The sequence below is a fragment of the Phascolarctos cinereus genome, unplaced genomic scaffold (assembly GCF_003287225.1).
Source record: "Phascolarctos cinereus isolate Bilbo 61053 unplaced genomic scaffold, phaCin_HiC Scaffold_2;HRSCAF=192, whole genome shotgun sequence".
Taxonomy (NCBI): domain Eukaryota; kingdom Metazoa; phylum Chordata; class Mammalia; order Diprotodontia; family Phascolarctidae; genus Phascolarctos; species Phascolarctos cinereus.
The window spans coordinates 223,758,889-223,777,922 of record NW_027555625.1 but is presented as its reverse complement, the minus strand read 5'-3'; the positions used below and the strand labels follow the sequence as shown (position 1 = coordinate 223,777,922).

At 36.8% G+C, this 19,034-nt stretch overlaps 1 protein-coding gene across 11 annotated transcripts in view; it reads left to right on the top strand.

Moving 5' to 3' along the window:
• NCOA1 (nuclear receptor coactivator 1) overlaps positions 1-19,034 on the top strand; it is a 213,862-nt gene that overhangs the window by 182,102 nt on the left and 12,726 nt on the right. For 10 of the 11 annotated variants that reach the window (XM_078149820.1, XM_078149819.1, XM_020983963.2 and 7 more), the window contains 3 exons: positions 705-806; positions 12,858-13,260; positions 17,701-17,875. In XM_078149820.1, coding sequence (XP_078005946.1) covers positions 705-806; positions 12,858-13,260; positions 17,701-17,875 — 680 coding nt within the window. The remainder of the gene's footprint in view (positions 1-704; positions 807-12,857; positions 13,261-17,700; positions 17,876-19,034) is intronic. The other variant, XM_020983969.2, reaches the window with a different exon arrangement.

The following is a 19,034-nucleotide window of genomic DNA, read 5'->3' as shown; positions in this document are numbered from 1 at the left end:
CAATGTCACAAAAACCTAAAAAGGAGAGAATATTTTAGAGAAAAGGGAATCAGAGACTGCATGGAGGAGTAGGATGAGGATTGAGAAAAGGCCATTAGTTTTGTGAAAAGGTCATTGATAACTTTAGAGAGAACAGTTCTGGTTGAATGATGAGGTTGAAAGCCATATTTCAGAGTTTTGAAAAAAGTAAGAGGAGAGGAGGTAGAGACACAACAGGAGTGTGCATGTGTGTGGACGGTGTTTCTAGACTGTAAGCTTTTGGGAGGAAGCATAGCTTTGGAAAGATCACTGAACTTGAAGTCACTGAGTTTCAATCCCAGCTCTGCTACTTACTACCTGTGTGATCTTGAGTCTCAGTTTTCATCATCCATATAAGGAGAAAATTTGAGGGGATGGCTTTTACAGTCCCTTCCTGACCCATTTCTCTGATTTTTCTGAAATTTTGCCCTTTTTTAAATCATGAAATACTTCTTCCACTTACCTTCCAATATCTGACTATATCTGCATACTTCTCTTTGTTCACTGGGTTTTTAGTAAGTGTTGGATATTTATTCCTTTTTGGCAAATAGGTTTGTCAAAAACAACATTTATTTTTGCTTAACCAAGCAGTTTAAATTTAATGTCCCTACTAACTGTTGGACTATGCTACGTAATGTTTGCTTGTAGCAGTGTAGTTATTTCATTTTCTCCCTGTCTTTCTCCAGTTGATACACCAAAATCGGCAGGCTATCTTAAACCAGTTTGCAGCATCTGCCCCCATTGGCATTAATATGAGGTCAGGCATGCAACAACAGATCACGCCACAGGTAATGATGTAAAAGTACGTGCTGTTAGCATTTATCAGTCCAGAGCTGTGGTTTTCAAAGTGTGGCTTGGGCTAGTCTCTAACGGTAAGGGTGTTTAAAATATAATTGTTTCTGGTGTTTACAAATAATTATCATCTCTTGTTGTCTGATCACATGCAGTACCATTCTTCTTGTTTCTGGTGAAGGTGTTTGGGGTTTGGTGGTATTTTGGTTGGCAAATAGGAGTAGGTAGAATAGATTGTTTTTAACCCACCCCTTTCCCCCGGGGGAGGGGTGGAGCTTGAGAGGGACAGTCCTGTGTTTTCACAGATATAAGAAATTCCTGATGAGGGAACTCCCTACCACTGCAGGTTGGTACTTTCTCTGTGGCTTGGTATGTTATTACAAATATGCAATCATTTGTATTAGTCTTAGAGAGTTACCTGGGAAACTAAGAAAGAAAGAAATTCGCCTATGCAATATGTGGTATTTGAAACCACATCTTCTTGCTGCTGAGGCCAGCTTTTCTATTCACCATGCCATGGTGTCTTTCACTTTTAAGTCGAAAAAATTCAAGAGTCATAAATGAAAGTATATGAACATTTCTGTCACTAAATTTTCCCATTTCAGAAATGGAGGAATCTTATGCCCAATGTAAGGAAACATTTTAACCTATTTGATTCATCTTGCTTTTTGTTTTGTTTTTAGTTGCGTTTAGATGGAAAAGTTAAAAAAATTTTTTTTTGACTAAGTGGTCCAGGAATAAATAGCCTTTTACTTTAAATTACGTTGAATGCTACTGGAGGTATATATGTGTGCCTATTACACCTCTCCACAAAAGTCCTGCTTCAGTGCCTCACAGAGGTGACCCTAGAGTAAGAAATCAGGAAAATATGCATTCAGATATAGTCTGGACATTAAATAACTCTGTGATCCTGACAAAATCACACATCTCTCAGCCCTGATTTCCTCCTAGGAAAAATGGAGCTAAAGATATCATTTTCCTCACTGGGCTACTGGTAAGGATCAAATGAGATAATATATGTGAAAGCACACTCATACATGATAAATAAATGTGAGTTATTGTTGTTAAAGCATAAGCTCTGGCAGATTCTCTCATCATGGAAAGGCTTCAGGTACATTCTCAAAAGTAGGCTAAATCTGCTTTCTGAGAGCCAGACTTGCTAAGTGTGGATAGCCTCATCACCAGTAGGTCAGACTTTAAGTGAATTATTTGCCTATGGCAACCATCAAACAGAAAAGTATGAAATAGCCTTCAGTTTTATGGTGTCCCCTTCCATTTCTGTAGTGACAGTTGCAGAGTGGCCAAAAAAAAAGGAGAGGGGAGAATAGAGAATGCTAAGAATCACATGGCTTATAGGACATCTACATAATTAATTTACCTATTGACATTATTACCTCCTCATAGAAAGAAAAAGTGGATACAATACCAAAAGATGTGATTAATAATATCTGTCTTGACATTTTCACTCAGACAAGTTAAGAAGTATTCATTGAGTATGCCAGGCACTGTGCCAAGTGCTGGAAATACAAATATATAAACAAAAAGACAATCCTTGTGGAAAAGCAATACATAAAAGGGAGCTTTTGGAAGGATGATGTCCTAGGCTGTTATAGTAATTTGGGGACTTAAGTAGTGTTTTCCCAAAAGAGTCAGGCCAGTAATCCTTAACACAGTAGTCCTATATTATTCCATATTTTAACTCTTCACAGGGGAAGACTCAAGGTCTAAAATGAGGCATCCTAAGGCAGGAGGATGGGGGTAAACGTGAGGGAAGCCATGGGCAAGTGAAGAAGGGTTCAAGAAAGTGGATGCTTCTGGGTCCCACTTGTTGATTGAAAATCAGGTCTTAGTCATTGGGGTTAGAGGTAGTCTCTGCCCCTCAAGTGCTATAGTCCTTAAGACAGCAGAGGAAAAGGAATGAGAATTAATGATGAGTAGTTGCCCTTGAGCTTGACACACCTAGTTTTTTACACCATCTGTTTCAAATGATGAGGAAGTTGAGAGATTTTATGAAGTATTCAATAAGAGCCTCCAAACTAAATTAACATATACTTTAATACTATAATGTCAGCAGAGACGTGGCCATGGGAGAGAATGGCGAAAAATGTTGGAAAATGTTGTTTGTGCTTAAGAAACAAGAGAAGCCCTTATAGAATACACAGATGCCTCAGAGCTATATATCATGAATACTTTCTTAATGATTGGGACGTACTAACATAGTAATTAAAAATTAAGATGCCTCCTGATGAGGATAAATGAGGAGAGTGTGAAAGCTGGCTTGAAGATTAACATTGAAAAAAACCCCAAAAACCTAAGATCATGGTATTTGGTTGCATCACTTTCTGACAAATAGAGGGGGAAGAAATAGAAGCAGTGTCAGATTTTATATTCTCAGGTTCAAAGATCATTGCAGACAACAGTGATGCAGCCTTGAAATTAAAAGATGCTTGTTCCCTGGGAATGAAAGCTATGGGAAATATAGACAGCATACTAAAAAAGTCTGTAGAGTCCAAGTTGTGGTTTCTTTCATAGTAATGTACAGTTGTGGGACTTTGACTCTAAGGAAAACTGAGCACTGCAAAATTGAAGCTTTAAAATTGTGGTGCAGGAGGAGAGTCCCTTGGACGATAGCAAAAGATCATATCAATCAGTCCTTAAAGCAATTAACTGACTGTTCATTGGAAGGACAAATTCTGAAGCTAAAACTTAAAGACTTTGGCTATACGCTGATAAGATGGGATTCATTAGAAAAGACTGATGCTGGGAAAGATTGAAGGCAAAAGGAAAAGGGGACAGTAGAGAATGAGATGGATAGCATCTATCGTGGAAGTTTCATGGATGCAACAACCACGAACTTGTACAGACTGAGAGATAGTGGAAAACTGAAGGGCCTGATATGCTATGGTTCATGGGGTTATGAAAAACTGGACAGGACTGAACAACAACATGGTAATGTTCAAATATCATCACAAACAATGAAGATGTATGTTGAAGTCATTTCTGAATCATTCTCCTGTGTACAGTGAGACCACTTGTTTTTCTAAAATTTTATTTATTTTTATAAGCATTATTATCTTTTCTTCTCACTGCCCTCCCCAAACAAAAAAACAACCCTACAAAAATATAGTCCAGCAGAACAAACTGGCCAGTCTTTCAGCTTATTTTTAAAAAAAAAAAAAGGTGAAAATACCAAATTACAAGAGTAAACATGAGAAAATAAGGCATATAATTAAAACAGCTCCAAAAAGGAGGTACAAAGAGTCCAAAATGACTGAGAAAGGACTAAGCAACAACAGCCTGACTTGGCTTAACAGACTGTTGAGACTAATCAACAGGGTATGAATAAAGGAGCAGACATCAACACAGACTATCACCGTTTTCTAAAGTCATTTAACTGATGTAAATCAGTAACCATAATGAGACCCAAAGAACCTGAAAACCACCTTAGCCATTAAATATTTGTTCCCCTACTCAAACATAGATATGTTAGCCAAGGGCAACACCGACTTATATCATAAATCAATTTACCAAATCTTACAGTGAAATATGGAGGAAGATTATGAGCGGTACAGCCTCACAAAACAGTGGATTGGCAAGAGCTCCAATTAAGCCAGATCATTGCAAGAACATTTGAAGATGAAGATAGAAAACAATACATAATCCCCTCAAAAAAGGGAAAAATATCTCAGAATTTACTAAAACAAACTCTGCTTTCCCCTCCATGACATTTGGAGCTACTGCATTCAAATTCTGAGCATCTCAATCTCCTTTATGTGATGTTAGGAAGTAGAAATTATGCTAATGGAAACATAGATGGTAAGTAAAGTTTGACCAGACCAAGTATATAGAGAGAACTTTATTGGAAGTAAAACAATTTTTGTTAGTGATTTAAATAGTATTTTATTTTTTCCTCAATCATATATAAAGAAAATGTTTAGCATTCATTTTTACAAGATTTTAAGTTCTGCATTTTTCTGCCTTCTTTCCCTTTCCTGTTCTGAAAATGGCAGGCAGTTAGATGTAGTTTATGTATGTGCTATCATGTAAAATGTACTTCCATGTTCATCACAGTTGTGGAAGAAGAAACAGATCAGAAGGAGATAAAACTATGAGAAAGAATACAGTAAAAAAAATTAAATTTAAAAAATGAATTTTTAAAAAATATGCTTCCATCTCCATTCTGAGTTCAGCAGTTCTTTATCTGGATATGGATAGTATTTTCCTTTGTGAGTCCTTTGTACTTTGTTTGGATCTTTGAGGATAATCTATATTTAGAACATCGTTGATGAAAGTATCAGAAAGGAGTGAGCTGGCTTTCACCAATGACCATTATAACAGACCACATTTTCATAATTATACAATTTACTGAAAGGTTCAGTGAATACAAGGTCCCATTATTGATTGTTGTTTGTTCAATTTATTGAATTTTATTTGTTGTCTATTAAGTCATTTGATTCTATAAAGTAAAACCTACTCTTAGAAGTTTTATTCCAACAAAATATCTCCTATGCAAATGTGAAAATAACCAGTTTCCTTGAAAGAATGGAAATAAATTTGTTCAACAGACCTGTGATTTTAAGTGTCAAGCAAGGCATTAAATAGGGAGAGATCTGTATTTACGGAAGATATTTGCCACTATCATGTATTAACTGTCATTCATTTATTTATTCATTTATTTATTGTTTTATGTATTTTTTAAATTTTAAATTTGTTTATTTTTAGTTTTCAACATTTACTTCCACCAGATTTTGAGTGCCAAATTTTCACCCAATCTTGCTCCTCCCCCACCCCAAGATGGCATGCATTCTGAATATCTCTTCCCGTAGTCTGCCCTCCCTTCTATCTCTCCCCCCCTTCTCTTATCCCCTTCCCCTTCTACTTTCCTATAGAGCAGGATAGATTTCTGTACCCCACTTTTTGTATTTCTTATTCCCAGTTGCATGTGAAAACATTTTTTAAAACATATGAATAACTATCGTTTATATAGCACTTATTATGTGCCAAGCACTTTGTGAATATTATTTCATTTGATCCTAACAACCTTGGGACTTTGGTGCTATCATTATCCCCATTTAACATGTGGGGAAACTGAGGTTAATTGCCTTGCACAGTGGCACACAGCTAGAGACCGAATTTTAAATTTGGGTCATAATGACTTCAGACTGGGCAATGTATCCACTGTGCCACGCAGTTGTACTCCAGCATGGATATGTAGGATATCCAATATAACATCCAAATGAAAGGATTCTTTGTAGATAGTGATGATGTCATCTTGCTTACATTGTTCCCTTGGCTTGTAACTAGAATTGAATGAGAAGAGCAGAGTGGTCTAGATTGCATTGAGGAAATTGCACAGTGCTTTTAATAACCCCAGTCTTTTCCTAGAAACAAAGGTCTAGCTTTTTAACACCAGTTTCTTTCCAATTATGCCATGTGGTCATCAAGAACAAAATATCAGTCTCTAATTAAAGTTGTAGGTAACCCAGAGAACAATAAAGAAACTCATGATGGATATCAATAGGCTATAGCATATCACCAACAAAAAATGGTTTAGGAGACACAGTGTTAAGGAACTAGATGACCAAAGTGCTCAGCCAGTCTTATGGCAAGAAGAAGGCCATTTCGCCACTACCATATGTAAGAATCCCTGTGGACCCCAGATGACTTAGCCACATATTAACATTATATTTGTTTTATTGCATTTTAATATATTTTGTTAAATATTTTCCAGTTATGTTTTAGTTTTGTTCAGGGGTCTTGTAATCTGCCTTCAGGCTTTGTGTTTAATACTTCTGCACTAGACAGCCCCATTGTCCATTGGTACGGGCACAATATCAGCATCTAGAAAAGGCTCCTGATAACTTGAAGGGTTTCCCTAGCACGCAATGAAAGTGTGTGGACATGTTTTAATTTGTACTGTTGGAGAGAGTCTCCATAACAACACATAATCTAAGTTCTTTTGTTCATCTATCTTATTTTATTGCACGTGCCAGCGCGCGCGCACACACACACACACACACACACACACACTCTGAGACAGAGTTGTCACAACATTAAGGCCACAGAGAACTGAGCATATCTCTAGGTGCTTATGCAGTTATAACTCCGTGATTTTTTTTCTGCATTACACATCAGTACACATAGTTTATTTTCTTTTAAAGGCTTTGTTAAATTCCTTACATGGGGGAAGGAAATAAGCATTTTTATAGCACCTACTATATTCCAGGCACTGTGCTAAATGCTTTACAAATGTTCTCTTATTTAATCTCATTAAACCATTCAAGGGTTCTTTCTCTCATCAAAAGATGAGATTTGTCCTTTTTAGGCCAGTTAAATAATCTTTCCACATCCCATCATTCTATTTTAGTTTATGGAGAAGGGGGAAAGTATTATGAGAGAGCAAAAGGCATACTCTCTTGGCAATTTCTAGCTTTCTTAAATGGCCTAGGAGAAGCAGACTGAAAACAGGACTCAGGGCTGTTGTCAGTGTCATGGGGTTATGGGATTTAAATCTTGAAAGAACTTTAGAGATAATCAGCTCTAACTTCCTCATTTTACAGATGAGGAGTCTAAGGCCCAGAGTGGCTAAGTGCCTTCTTCAAGTTCAAATAGGTAGTAAGTAGCTCTTTTGACTACAAATCCAGTACTTCCTCTGCACTGTACTTTGAGGGCTCTCCATGGCAGCTTTAGGATAAGGAGGAAGCAGCTGGCATGGCTAAGATTAGCATGTAAAATGTCCTAAGTACAGCATAAGCTACCTCTTCCTTTGTAATTTTATTAAGCTGATTACTGCCTTTTTGTGACAGTACTCTGCTACCTACTAACTGCTGTTGCTGCTGTTTTTTCTATAGATTCCATTGATCAGAGCAGAACAGCCATTGATAGTTAGATCTTATCAGAATAAAAACGTCAGGCAATAATGAAAAAGCTCTTCTCAAAGTGATTTCTTTTTTTCCCTAGGCCCCACATCTCTTGGGATGATTCTGTCACAAAATAAACCCCTTGGTTTCCCCAGTCTGATTTTGGGTGTTAAAAATCGCTTAACTCATCCTTGCTTTCTCTTACCTGGTTTTCCTTGATACCCTCTACTCACAGTTGGTGATACTCTTATTTCCAATCTTGAACACCGTATGCATCTCACTGTTGTGTAAATCTTGAATCTCATGACACTCTAGCTTCCTTATCTAGACCATAGTATAACCTCAAGTTGAAAGAAGAATTAAATAATAGTCTTTAATATTACTATAGACTATAATAGTCCTTATATCTTTTTTTACATCTTGCATCTCCTATTTAGAACTTCCTGGGTCACTTCCGTCTCACCCGTTTCCCACCCCTTCAACTCTCTGAAGACAATACAAACAGCACTTCTCATTTCCTGCAGCTGAACATAAAACTGGTACTAGGTCCTACAAAGAGGGCGTCAGGTTCCTCATAGCATTGGCTTCTCACTGCAGCAGAAGACCTGACCAAGAACAGGACTCCATCCCGTTCCCCTCCCCACTCTGAAAAGGAGTCACCAAAGAGGGGCTGGGAAATTTAATTCATCACCCCAAGAGAGCTTATGTGTATACCTTTAATCAGAACCTGTTTCTTCCCTGAAATGCAAACCTCAACCACTTGCCATCATGGAATGGCTTGTATCTCCCAACCCTTGCTTGTCATATTAGGGTAACAGTAACATTGCTGATAACAGCCTTCTATTCATTCCTGTGGCTCCTCAAAAGTGTTTCTTAAAGAGTAGTCAAGCCTAAGGTTCATTTCGCTTCATTGTTTTTTGAGGTGATTAGTTTGAACTTTATCTGTTGCCTACTCTGCTTGGACTATGATACGATTTAATGCATATGCAGGCAGATGTATAGAGAAATCTGTGGGGAAAAGCATGACAAAAAACAGGAGGGGAAAATAGAATGGAAAAAAAAACAGAAGAACAGATTTTTAAAAAGAGTTGAAAGAGAGTAGTTTGAGCAACACATTTAATAAGCATCTAATGTGTACCAGGCATGGGGATGGTGGGGGGGAGGGAAATGAAAGGTTATCACATTTAAATTTCAATCAATATAAATATATATGGAAAGTTTTAAAAACATATCTGGGAAACATAAGCAGGATTTAAAATATGGAACTAAAAGGCTAGTTAAGAATGTGAAGGTCTAGGGGCAGCTAGGTGGTGCAGTGGATAGAGTAACGGTCCTGGATTCAGGAGGACCTGAGTTCAAATCTGACCTCAGACATATAATGCTTACTAGTTGTGTGACCCTGGGCAAGTCACTTAACCCCATTGCCTAAAACCAAAAAAAAAAAAGAAGAATGTGAAGGTCTAGGGAGAAAAAAAAAACCTTAAATGTTATTTGAAAAAGCAGAGGCTATTTTTAATAGACTGGGCCAGAGAAGTTACAGACTAGTTAGATGCAGGTTCACCCAGTAATTCTTGAAATACAACACCATATAATGGAAAGTAGACTAGATTTTATCTTATTGCTTTATTTTTTTTCCTCCCTCCCTTTCTGGCCTCCCCCAAGGCTACAATTAAATGAGGATATGTATATACATATATGTAGATATCTATATCTATCTATCTTTCTTTCTATCTCTCTATCTATCTCTCTATCTATCTATGTGTACACATATACACAAATATACATATATGTAAGACCATACAATACATATTTCTATTTGTCATTTCTCTGGAGGTGAATAGCATCTTCCTTCATAGGTCCAGGTCTTTCCATGTTTTTCTAAATCAGTCAGCTCATCATTTCTTACATTACAGCAGTATTCTAATACAGTCATTTCCTATCTGAGCAACTGTCTGTGAAAGTTTCCTCCCCAGTTTTCTGCTTTCCTTCTATTCTTTGCTACATTGGTTTTAGTTACCCAAGAATTTTTTTTGAGGCAATTGGGGTCACACAGCTAATAAATGTCAAGTGTTTGGTCTGAGGTCACATTTGAACTCAGGCCCTCCTGACTCCAGGGCCAGTGCTCTATCCACTGCGCCACCTAGCTTCCCCCCAAGAAATTTTTAATTTAAAATAATCCAGATTATCCATTTTACACTTCAACAATGCTCTCACCTTGTAATATAGTTTAAGATCTGGTACTGCTGAATCAGTACACTAGATTTTGGAGTCATAAGATTTTTTTAAAATACATTTTTACTGACGCCTTTTGTTTTTACATCACCAAAACTTTTTCCAGGATCCTCTCCCTCTTCCACGAGAGCCATCCTATATAACAAATGTTATTTTTAAATTAAAAAAAAAGAGAGAGAGAGAAATCTGTAAAGCTGATTGATAAATACTTTTTTAAAAGGAGTCAAAATATATGCAGTGTTCCACATCTGTGGAACGGATTGAGTGTTATCTCTTTGGCCATGCTTATTCTTAGTAATTTTACATTTCACTCTTGATTGTTTTGTGGTAGTTCTCTCCATTTACGTTGTTACGGTTATTTTAAGACCTGGCTTTGAGTACCCTTCTGACACTTAGTGGCCATGGAAACCTTGGGCAAGTCACTGAATGTCTTTAAGCCTAGTTTTCCCCACCTGTTTAAAAAAAAGAGACAACAATACTTGTTTTTCTTAGCTCAGATCGATTGGGTGTTTTCTTTGTAAACATTAATTTGCGTATGTAAGTGTGTACTGTTATTTTTATTTCTCTCCTTTGCTCTTACCAATTTCTGAACATGGAAACCATCTCCTGTAAGGCAGTCATGGTTCACTGTCTCCATTTAAAAGTCAGGACTCATGATTTTCATATAATGCTCTTTTGCAGGGGGAGAATCTACTTTGAACTGTTTCCACCAGCAATACATTAATAATTATGTGGGCTGGGTATTCATTATGGGGTTCAGTACCCCACAAGCTCCATTAGATCCTTTATTGTTCTCCCATTCTGCCTTGGGTATCTTTACCAGCATCCTTTATTCTTGTCACTCTGAACTAGGGTTGGAGCATATAACTTAAAAATCAGCTTTTGAAGTTTAGATATAATAAATGGCTACCAAATGAAAATGCCCATTGATTTTTATGGTGTTTTTACAGTTTACAGAGTATTTTATGTTGATCCTCATAACAATATCTTAGAAGCAAGTCCAAATTCAAGTATTATTAATGATGAGGAAATGGAGATGGAAGTTGTCACTTGCTCAGCTGACAGATAAGTGGCTGGCTAAATTCCACCCTAGTGTTGTGATTCCTGATTGTCCTTTCATTGTCTTTTGTTACCTGACTGCTGCTTCTCAAGCATAAAAAGAGTTCCTGCAAAGGAGGGCAGTTATTTAGTAGACATTTACAGTGAGGTCTAAAGTCCCTGCATCTAAAAGTAAAACAAGACTGAACCCAGCAGATCTCCTTTCAGAACAGTGAAACTTTCTCTTTTCCTTAGAATAGACCTAAACTGTGTGTTTCTTTATAGTAACAAGTACATTAAACTACAATTCCCCAAACAGTAATGTGACCTGGAGACTATCACATTGTTTGGGAAAAGATAGTTGTAGTAGCTGGAATGGGAGATCAGGGGGAAGGAGTACAGTGATGGTATAGGGAGTCAAAGTAGTGATGGGAGTCGTAGTAGTAACATTACTCCTCCCCTTCCTCCTCCTACTGCTTGGGTTAACATATGTCCTGAGTCTGATCTCTCAGTCCTGCAGGTCTAGAACTTAATTAGCTCATCTAAAGATATATAGGCTGTAGGAAAACTAGCTCACTGTATTTAAATTCTACAAGACTTAACTTGTATCAGAAAATTATGTTCCTCCCCCCGCCCAAGTGATTTGTCATTGGGGTGCCTATAATAAGACAAGGATTAATTAATTTCAGTATAGCTGTATGATTTCATATCACTTTATGTCTGAATATTGAAAATTTCCTCAGCAGTATGACATATTCTGTGCTTCTTTCAAAAGAATGCAAACATTTTTAAATTTTAATTTCTTCGTTTTTATCTAGTTCATAACTTTGTAGTTATAAACTGTCCTAGAAGTCCCTATTAAGTTTCCTAAAATCCCTTGGAGTAATGTTTCACTGTAAAAGATGCTTTTTTTACTTCATGCTTTAAAGATCATGGTTTCATCAGTGTCAGTATTTCTTCTGCTAATGCAGGTCATCAGTCTAGACAACAACAACTAGTTGGCTTTGGCAGGGAAAAAAATTAATCACCTGGTAAACAAACTTCTAGCATTGTATTCCTGCAAACTTAGCATCAGAAATGGGATTTGAAACCAGATCCTCCAACTCCAGAGCTAATGGTCTTTTTACTTTACTATGCTGTGCTTTAGTAGTGTTCTGAATTACTGAACAGTTCTCCTTATTGTTTATTTTCCTACTTCATCTCATTCACTAAAAGTAATAATCTCGTGAGGCACTGAATTGGGTGCTCTGACTTGTAATAACATTGGCTAAATGACAGACCTGGGAAAAGGATCTCCCATGGAATATGTAGAGTATATATAATTTCTGAGGAGGTGTTGTTTGTGCTTCTTTTCCCTTTGTCATTGAAAACATAATTTTTGATAAAATTTATTAATATATAGAAAGAGTTATCAAAATACCCTTTTTAAAAATGTCAGTTTGTAGAACCCTGGTAGGTGGAACAGATTTGGGGAAAAGGGATTTTAGTCTTACTCAGAAGAAAGAGAATGCATCAACAGTCTTCTAGATTTCTTTTTCTCAAAAAAAAGTTCTGTTTAATTATATATAGATGTTTAAACAATTTTGATGAGCAAAGCCATAATCCTCATCAAAACATCTTCTTGAAGCTTTTGAAAGTCAAATCTCTATATCTTTTTATTGGAAATTTGAACTTAATTATGATATTCAAAGCCCATTTTAGTATTTCTGTCTTAAATTTTATTGATAGTAAAAGTAAATTTGTATAAATATTTCTAATTATGTTGGAGTTTATTTTTCTTTTCTTTTTCTAGTTTGCTTTGCATAATGATCATTGATGTTATCTACTAGGAAATGTCACTTAGCTTTTTTCCCATGTGCTTGTATTAGTAGGTAATGTTTATGATAATTTTAACATTAATTTTATTTTCTTTTACAGCCTCCCCTGAATGCCCAGATGTTGGCACAGAGACAGCGAGAATTGTACAGTCAACAGCACCGACAAAGGCAGCTAATACAACAACAGAGAGCTCTGTTAATGAGACAGCAAAGCTTTGGGAACAACCTCCCTTCCTCATCTGGACTCCCAGTTCAAATGGGGACTTCTCGTCTTCCTCAGGGTACTCCACAGCAATTCCCTTACCCTTCTAGTTATGGTACAAACCCAGGAACTCCTCCAACGTCCACCAGCCCATTTTCACAACTGACATCAAATCCTGAGGCATCCTTGGCCAGCCGCAACAATATGGTCAACAGAGGTATGACAGGGAATGTTGGAGGACAGTTTGGTACTGGAATCAACCCTCAGATGCAGCAGAGTGTCTTCCAGTATCCAGGATCAGGTATGAAGGCAATACATTAATATTAGTTTTAAAAGCAAAGACCCAATTCTTAAAGGAAATTAGGTCTAAAAGGAAACAGACTCTAGACAAATTTGTTTTAAAATTAATGTATAACCAAGCTTATTTCATTTGCATCAGAAGGGATTGGAAGATCTTTTTTTACTAGTAAAAATTACAATAATAATTGTGGGCTGATGGTTTGGGTTTTTTGTTTTTAGCCTGTGGTCAGAGTGAATTTATGTGTATGAAGATAAAGGCCTTCTTTTTTCTTTTTACAAAGTGAGCTTAAGCATATGTGATTATCCCATTTTATTTTAATTTTCTGTTTTCATATTAATTTAGGGGACTTACAGAACCACTGGATTATTAGTCATGTAAATGTTTTAGAGTTAATCTTAGAAAAAGGTTAGAGAGCATTGTTTATCAAACTGGAAGATTACAGTGCCCATGGAGGATCATAATGAGAGTTCCAAACTGATGAAGACTGTAGAGTTTTGAAAGTTAGTTATTTGTTGGTAGAAGTAACAGGACTGACTTGATTATCTCTCTATCCTGTCTCCACAAGGTTGACTCTTTGCTTAATCTATTTTCCCATTAACTCTTCTTCTTAATATTTCTGAACAGAAAGCAAAATTTTACTCTCCCCTCCTCAGTTTTGTGGAAACCTTTTTCCAATTGATTTTTGTTTGAGTTGTGGGAGTCTTCCAAAAAAGAGAAAATGTGGTACCTTTGCCTTAGAATAGAGGTTTTTAATGAAACCTAGGGCTTGTAAACTTGGGAGTTTTGATACTTTGATAATTGTATTTCAGCCTAGTTCATTTCCTTTGTTATTTTATTTTAACATTTAAAAAAATTTTTCTGAGAAGAAATTCATAGATTTCGGTAGACTGTCAAAGGATCCTTGACACAAAAAGGTCTCAGTGATACTATATTTAGCATTAATGATGTGGACCACTTAATTATCCCATTCTTGTTGTTTATATTTCTTTTGAGATATTCACTTTACTGTCACTTAAGTAGTTTGAATGTGCAAGATAATTCCCACAGAGAGTGGTTATTTCATCCTGATTCTCTATTCCTACAATTCCAGTAGCTACCACCATGTGACAATCATACTGATAAAGGTAGCTTTGGTCTTATGGTAGGTTTATTCTGGGTATAGAGAAGTAATGAGAAGACATAAAAACACATACATCTGTATTTTGTTGTGTTTTTTCCTAAAACACAACTATTGAAACAGCAGAACATAAACAGAAAGTAAACTAAATTGTAGTTAACAAGCTTTCTTTCACCCTTAACCTTTCCTTTTACACTCCTTCCATCATCTGGCACTTACTGAGATCTGGTTCCCTCCTGATAGCACAGCATTCCTGGCCACCCTTTCCAGTATTGGTTGCACTTTCACTCACACCTCTTATTCACTGGTCATGATTGGGGAGCCAAGATACCCCTCACTTCCCATTGCCTCTTCCAGATTCTTCCTCTGTCATCATCACTCAATAATCTTCCCTCCTTTGAGGTTCATTCAATTCATATTTATCACCAATTCAAAATTCTGGTAGCTGTTATCTACAAACCACCTCTACCTCCAGGACAAAGATTTAAAAAATGGAACAGTTTCTTCCCTTGAAGAGTCAGGTAAGCTTAGGCAAATTATTTGTCCTCTCTGGGCCTCAGATTCCTCATCTATAAAAAATGAGTTTGGGTTAGTTGACCTGTAGTGACCCTTCTAGCATTGATGTTCATGTTAATGTTCCATGATTCTGATTATAACCTTTCCTCAGATTAACCTCACTACAGTTACTTGAAGGGATTGGTCAAAGGCTTTCTCTGATAAGTTCATGATCACCCCATGCTGGTATACACACTACTATGCCCACACTATCTTGGAGTCAGCCATTCCTATTCTCTATCTTTCTTACTATTTAAGTTTGCTACCTCTCGAACCACATGGCTTCTATGGCAATGATCAAGGTCTCAGGTGGATTATATGCCATTTTGTGTTATGTATACTGCTACTAATTTCATTTTGTCCACTTTTTCAAGAATCTGCTATACTAGATTTCATTGTGCTGAAGATCTGAATGAGATTCTTTTTAGACTCAAATTTGTCTTTGATGTAAATCTCTTAAAACTTAAATGTACAAAAAGGGGTACGACGCAGGTAGTTGAAGAAGTCGGTTTTAATAAGACATACATCACACAGCTTTACAAGGATACACAGAGCTGATTGAAAGGAGATAAGCACCTGCTATGAATCTTTCAGTTTCATTTAGAGAAGCTTTTGAAAAAAATTTTGAGCAATTTTTCAAGAATCTGAGATTTATTTCATCCTTAAAAAAACCCATAGTTTGATCCTGTTAACCCTTCAAGCTGTCATCCTATATCTCTCTTTCCTTTCATATCCAAATTCCTAGCAAAAGCTCTCTGGTCTCATTGCCTGTGCTTCATTTTCTCTCATTTACTTCTGAACCCTCTGCTTCTGATCTTATCAGTCAACTAAAATTGACTAAAGTTACCAATGTCCTTTGACTATCCAAATCTGATAGACTTTCCTCAATTCTTGCCCTTCTTACATCTGCAGCATTGACTACTGAAAATGCTTTCTTCTTAGGGATTTTATGACAGTCTTTCTTGGTTTCTCTTCCAAACCATCTGGCTTTCTTTTCTGTCTCATTTGTTGATTTATCATCCATATCCCATACCTTGACTTCAAGGCTCATTACCCCCAAGGCTTAGTCTCCTTTCTCTCTCTGTGTTCTCTCCTGCTGACATCATCAGCTTCCAATGATCTGTGATCTCTGCACAGATTACTCATAGCTCTGTATACAGCTCTAATGTCTCTCTTGAACTCTAATTCTGCCCTCCAATTCTCTATTGAGCATCTCCACCTGGAATGTACTGTCAGCGTCTCAAACTCAGCAAATCCAAAACAAACCATTTACCAAAATCCTCCATACTTCCAAACTTCCCTGTTTCTCTTGAAGGAACAACCTGTCCTTTCTCACCTAAGTTCATAACCTGAGAATCACCCTTGATTCCTCACTCTCCCTTTCCATACAAATCTAATTAATTGCCAACTCTTGTCAATTCTTCAACAGCTCTCATGTCTATCACTTTCTCTCCATTCACACAACCGCCACCCTCTGAGGCCTAGAGAGCAGAGGTTATTTGCCTAATCTCACAATCTGATTCAGGTACTTATCACTTTCATTTTGATTATTGCATTAGCCACCTAATGTAATTAGCCTCCCTGATTCAAATCTCTCCTCTCTCCAATCCATCCTTCACACAGCTGCCAGTGATATTTTTACTGAAGACTTTTCCCCCAAACAGTAAATTCTAGTTTATTGATTATCTCTAGAATTAAATACAAAGTCCTTTAAAGATCTAACTTCTCTTTCCAGACTTTTTATACATTACTCCCCTTCATATAGGTAAATTGGCCTTGCTGTTCTTCACAGATGACATCCCATTTCCTGTATCCTTGTTTTTGCACCAGCTGTCTCCCATGCCTGGATTGTACTGCCTGTTTACCTCTGCCTCTTAGAACCCTATTTCTTTTAAGTTCAGATTAAGCATTGCTTCCAAAAGGCCTTTATTGATCTCTACCCCCAGGCATTAGTTTCTGCCCTTCCCAAATACTCTCTGCTGATTTTGTGTGCATGAGTATGTGTGTGTATGTATACAAAACTTGTAGTACAGTTGAAGCTATTAAAGCCTGAAATTAGGGGTTAGGATTAACTATTAAGCTACTGTATCTTAAAACTTCAATAAGACTTTTGGAACAGTGTGTGTGTGTGTGTGTGTGTGTGTGTGTGTGTGTGTGTGTTGTACATGTGTATACATGTGTACGTATATCCATGTGACAATCCAGAAGAACATGTGCTCTGTTTCATTTTGTCTTTGATTCAGTGCCTGACACATAGTTGTCGTTTAATTGAATGCTCATTTGATTTCAGTTACCCCTTCACTGGCAGAAATCATAACTATTACCCAGTGGCCAGTCTACACTTAGTTAGCTACTCTTTGGATGACACAGGCTGACTGACATGTGCTTAAATTCAAAACCTTTCCAGTTTGGTAGAATCTGGCATAGTGTTTGTTCTACCTTGAGAGTTCCAGGGCTACCTCCATTCTAGGATGAGGCACTGGACCAGGACTTCACTTAAGGTTTTCTTTTCAGCATACCTAACAGGAGTTTTATATTATCATCTTACTTACTACATTAAAAAGAATTTTTAAAAATATATAATGTTTGGACCTTAAAATTATTTACCAAAAAAAAGGTTTAAAATTGTTTTTACATGTAATTGGGGAAAAAATAAAATATTAAAAATTTTTAACAATATGTAATGTGATTGAGCAACATTTTTAAAAAATTAAGTAGAGCTATGTCTAATATGATCAAAATAGGAAACATTTTATCTCATTTTCCAGGATTAGGCCAACAAGGTGAACCCAACTTTACTCCGTCTCTCAGCCCTGGCAGTCCCATGATGTCACTACAGATTCCTCCTTCCCAAAGCCCTATGCTGCAGCAAACTCAGCCCTCTTCAGGCTACCAGTCACCAGACATGAAGACCTGGCAGCAAGGAGCAATTGGCAGTAACAAGTAAGAGCGATGATATATAGTCTTCAGCTATCATCTGCTTAGAGTTAAAGCCATAGATGTGCATGAGGTGGCCAGGGGTTTGGGGAAAGACAAAAAAAAAAAGAGGGCAGTATCATAACTTTGGAAAATGTCTACCTTAAGCAGACAGGAAATGGATAAGGCTCCAACAAAGGAGATGGAGGAAGAAGGCAGGGTTCTCCTAGGAGAACCGGGAGCCAGGAGAATGTGTATTTCTGAAGCCAAAGCAATAGAGCACATGCGGGAGGTGGGGGGAGGGCAGTAGTGTCCAACAAATGTTTCAGACAATAAAAAGCCTAAATTCTGAAATAAGTCTCCAGATTCAGAAAAGACACTAGTAACATGTGAGCAGCTTCAGTAGAGTGATGAGAGTAAAAGCCATATTGTAAAGGGTTAAGGAAAAAGTGTGGTAAGGAAGTGAAACATTGTTTTTTCAAGAAGTTGAGCAGTGAAGTAGAAAGAATGGCATGATAGGTAGATTAAGTCTAGAAGGGAAGGCTTTTTTAGAGTTCAGGTAATCTGAGCAAGTTTGTGAGTAGCTAAGGAGTTCACAATCTAGCAAGAGAAATTGAAGATTCAAAATAGACTCTGGATGTTTTATAGTCCTGATGTTAATTGACACATGTCCTTAGGAACCAAAATATGTTTCCTTACAACTACTCTACCCTTGTATATTGAATTCAGCCTTCCTAGACAAACTTTTACAGTGTTTCCTAATAAGAATATTAGCAAAAATTAGCCAAAGTAATATCTATATTTGATAAATAGGGATGTTGGATTTTTCTGTTCCCTAGAATTGCAGTCAGTCACCTTGTTTTTTTGTCTCATAGTATACTTCACCGGGTAACATATGTAAAGGTATGCCTGTACTTTTTCACACTTCTTGATTTTCAAAGAGTTTTCTTTATGGCAAACCTAGCTCCTGTTAATCTTGTGGTTTATTCTTAAAGGATAGATTTATCTTTAAGAATTAAAAGTAGCAAAAGTGATTCATTAATGCTTATTGTTGTAATGACTTTAGAACTCAAAATTATATCAAAGACTAAATTCATTATCACCTGTGACCTAAAGAAAATTATTGTTTATATTATGACCAAAATCCGTTGCATCTAACAATCTGTACATAAAAATTGTACCCTGT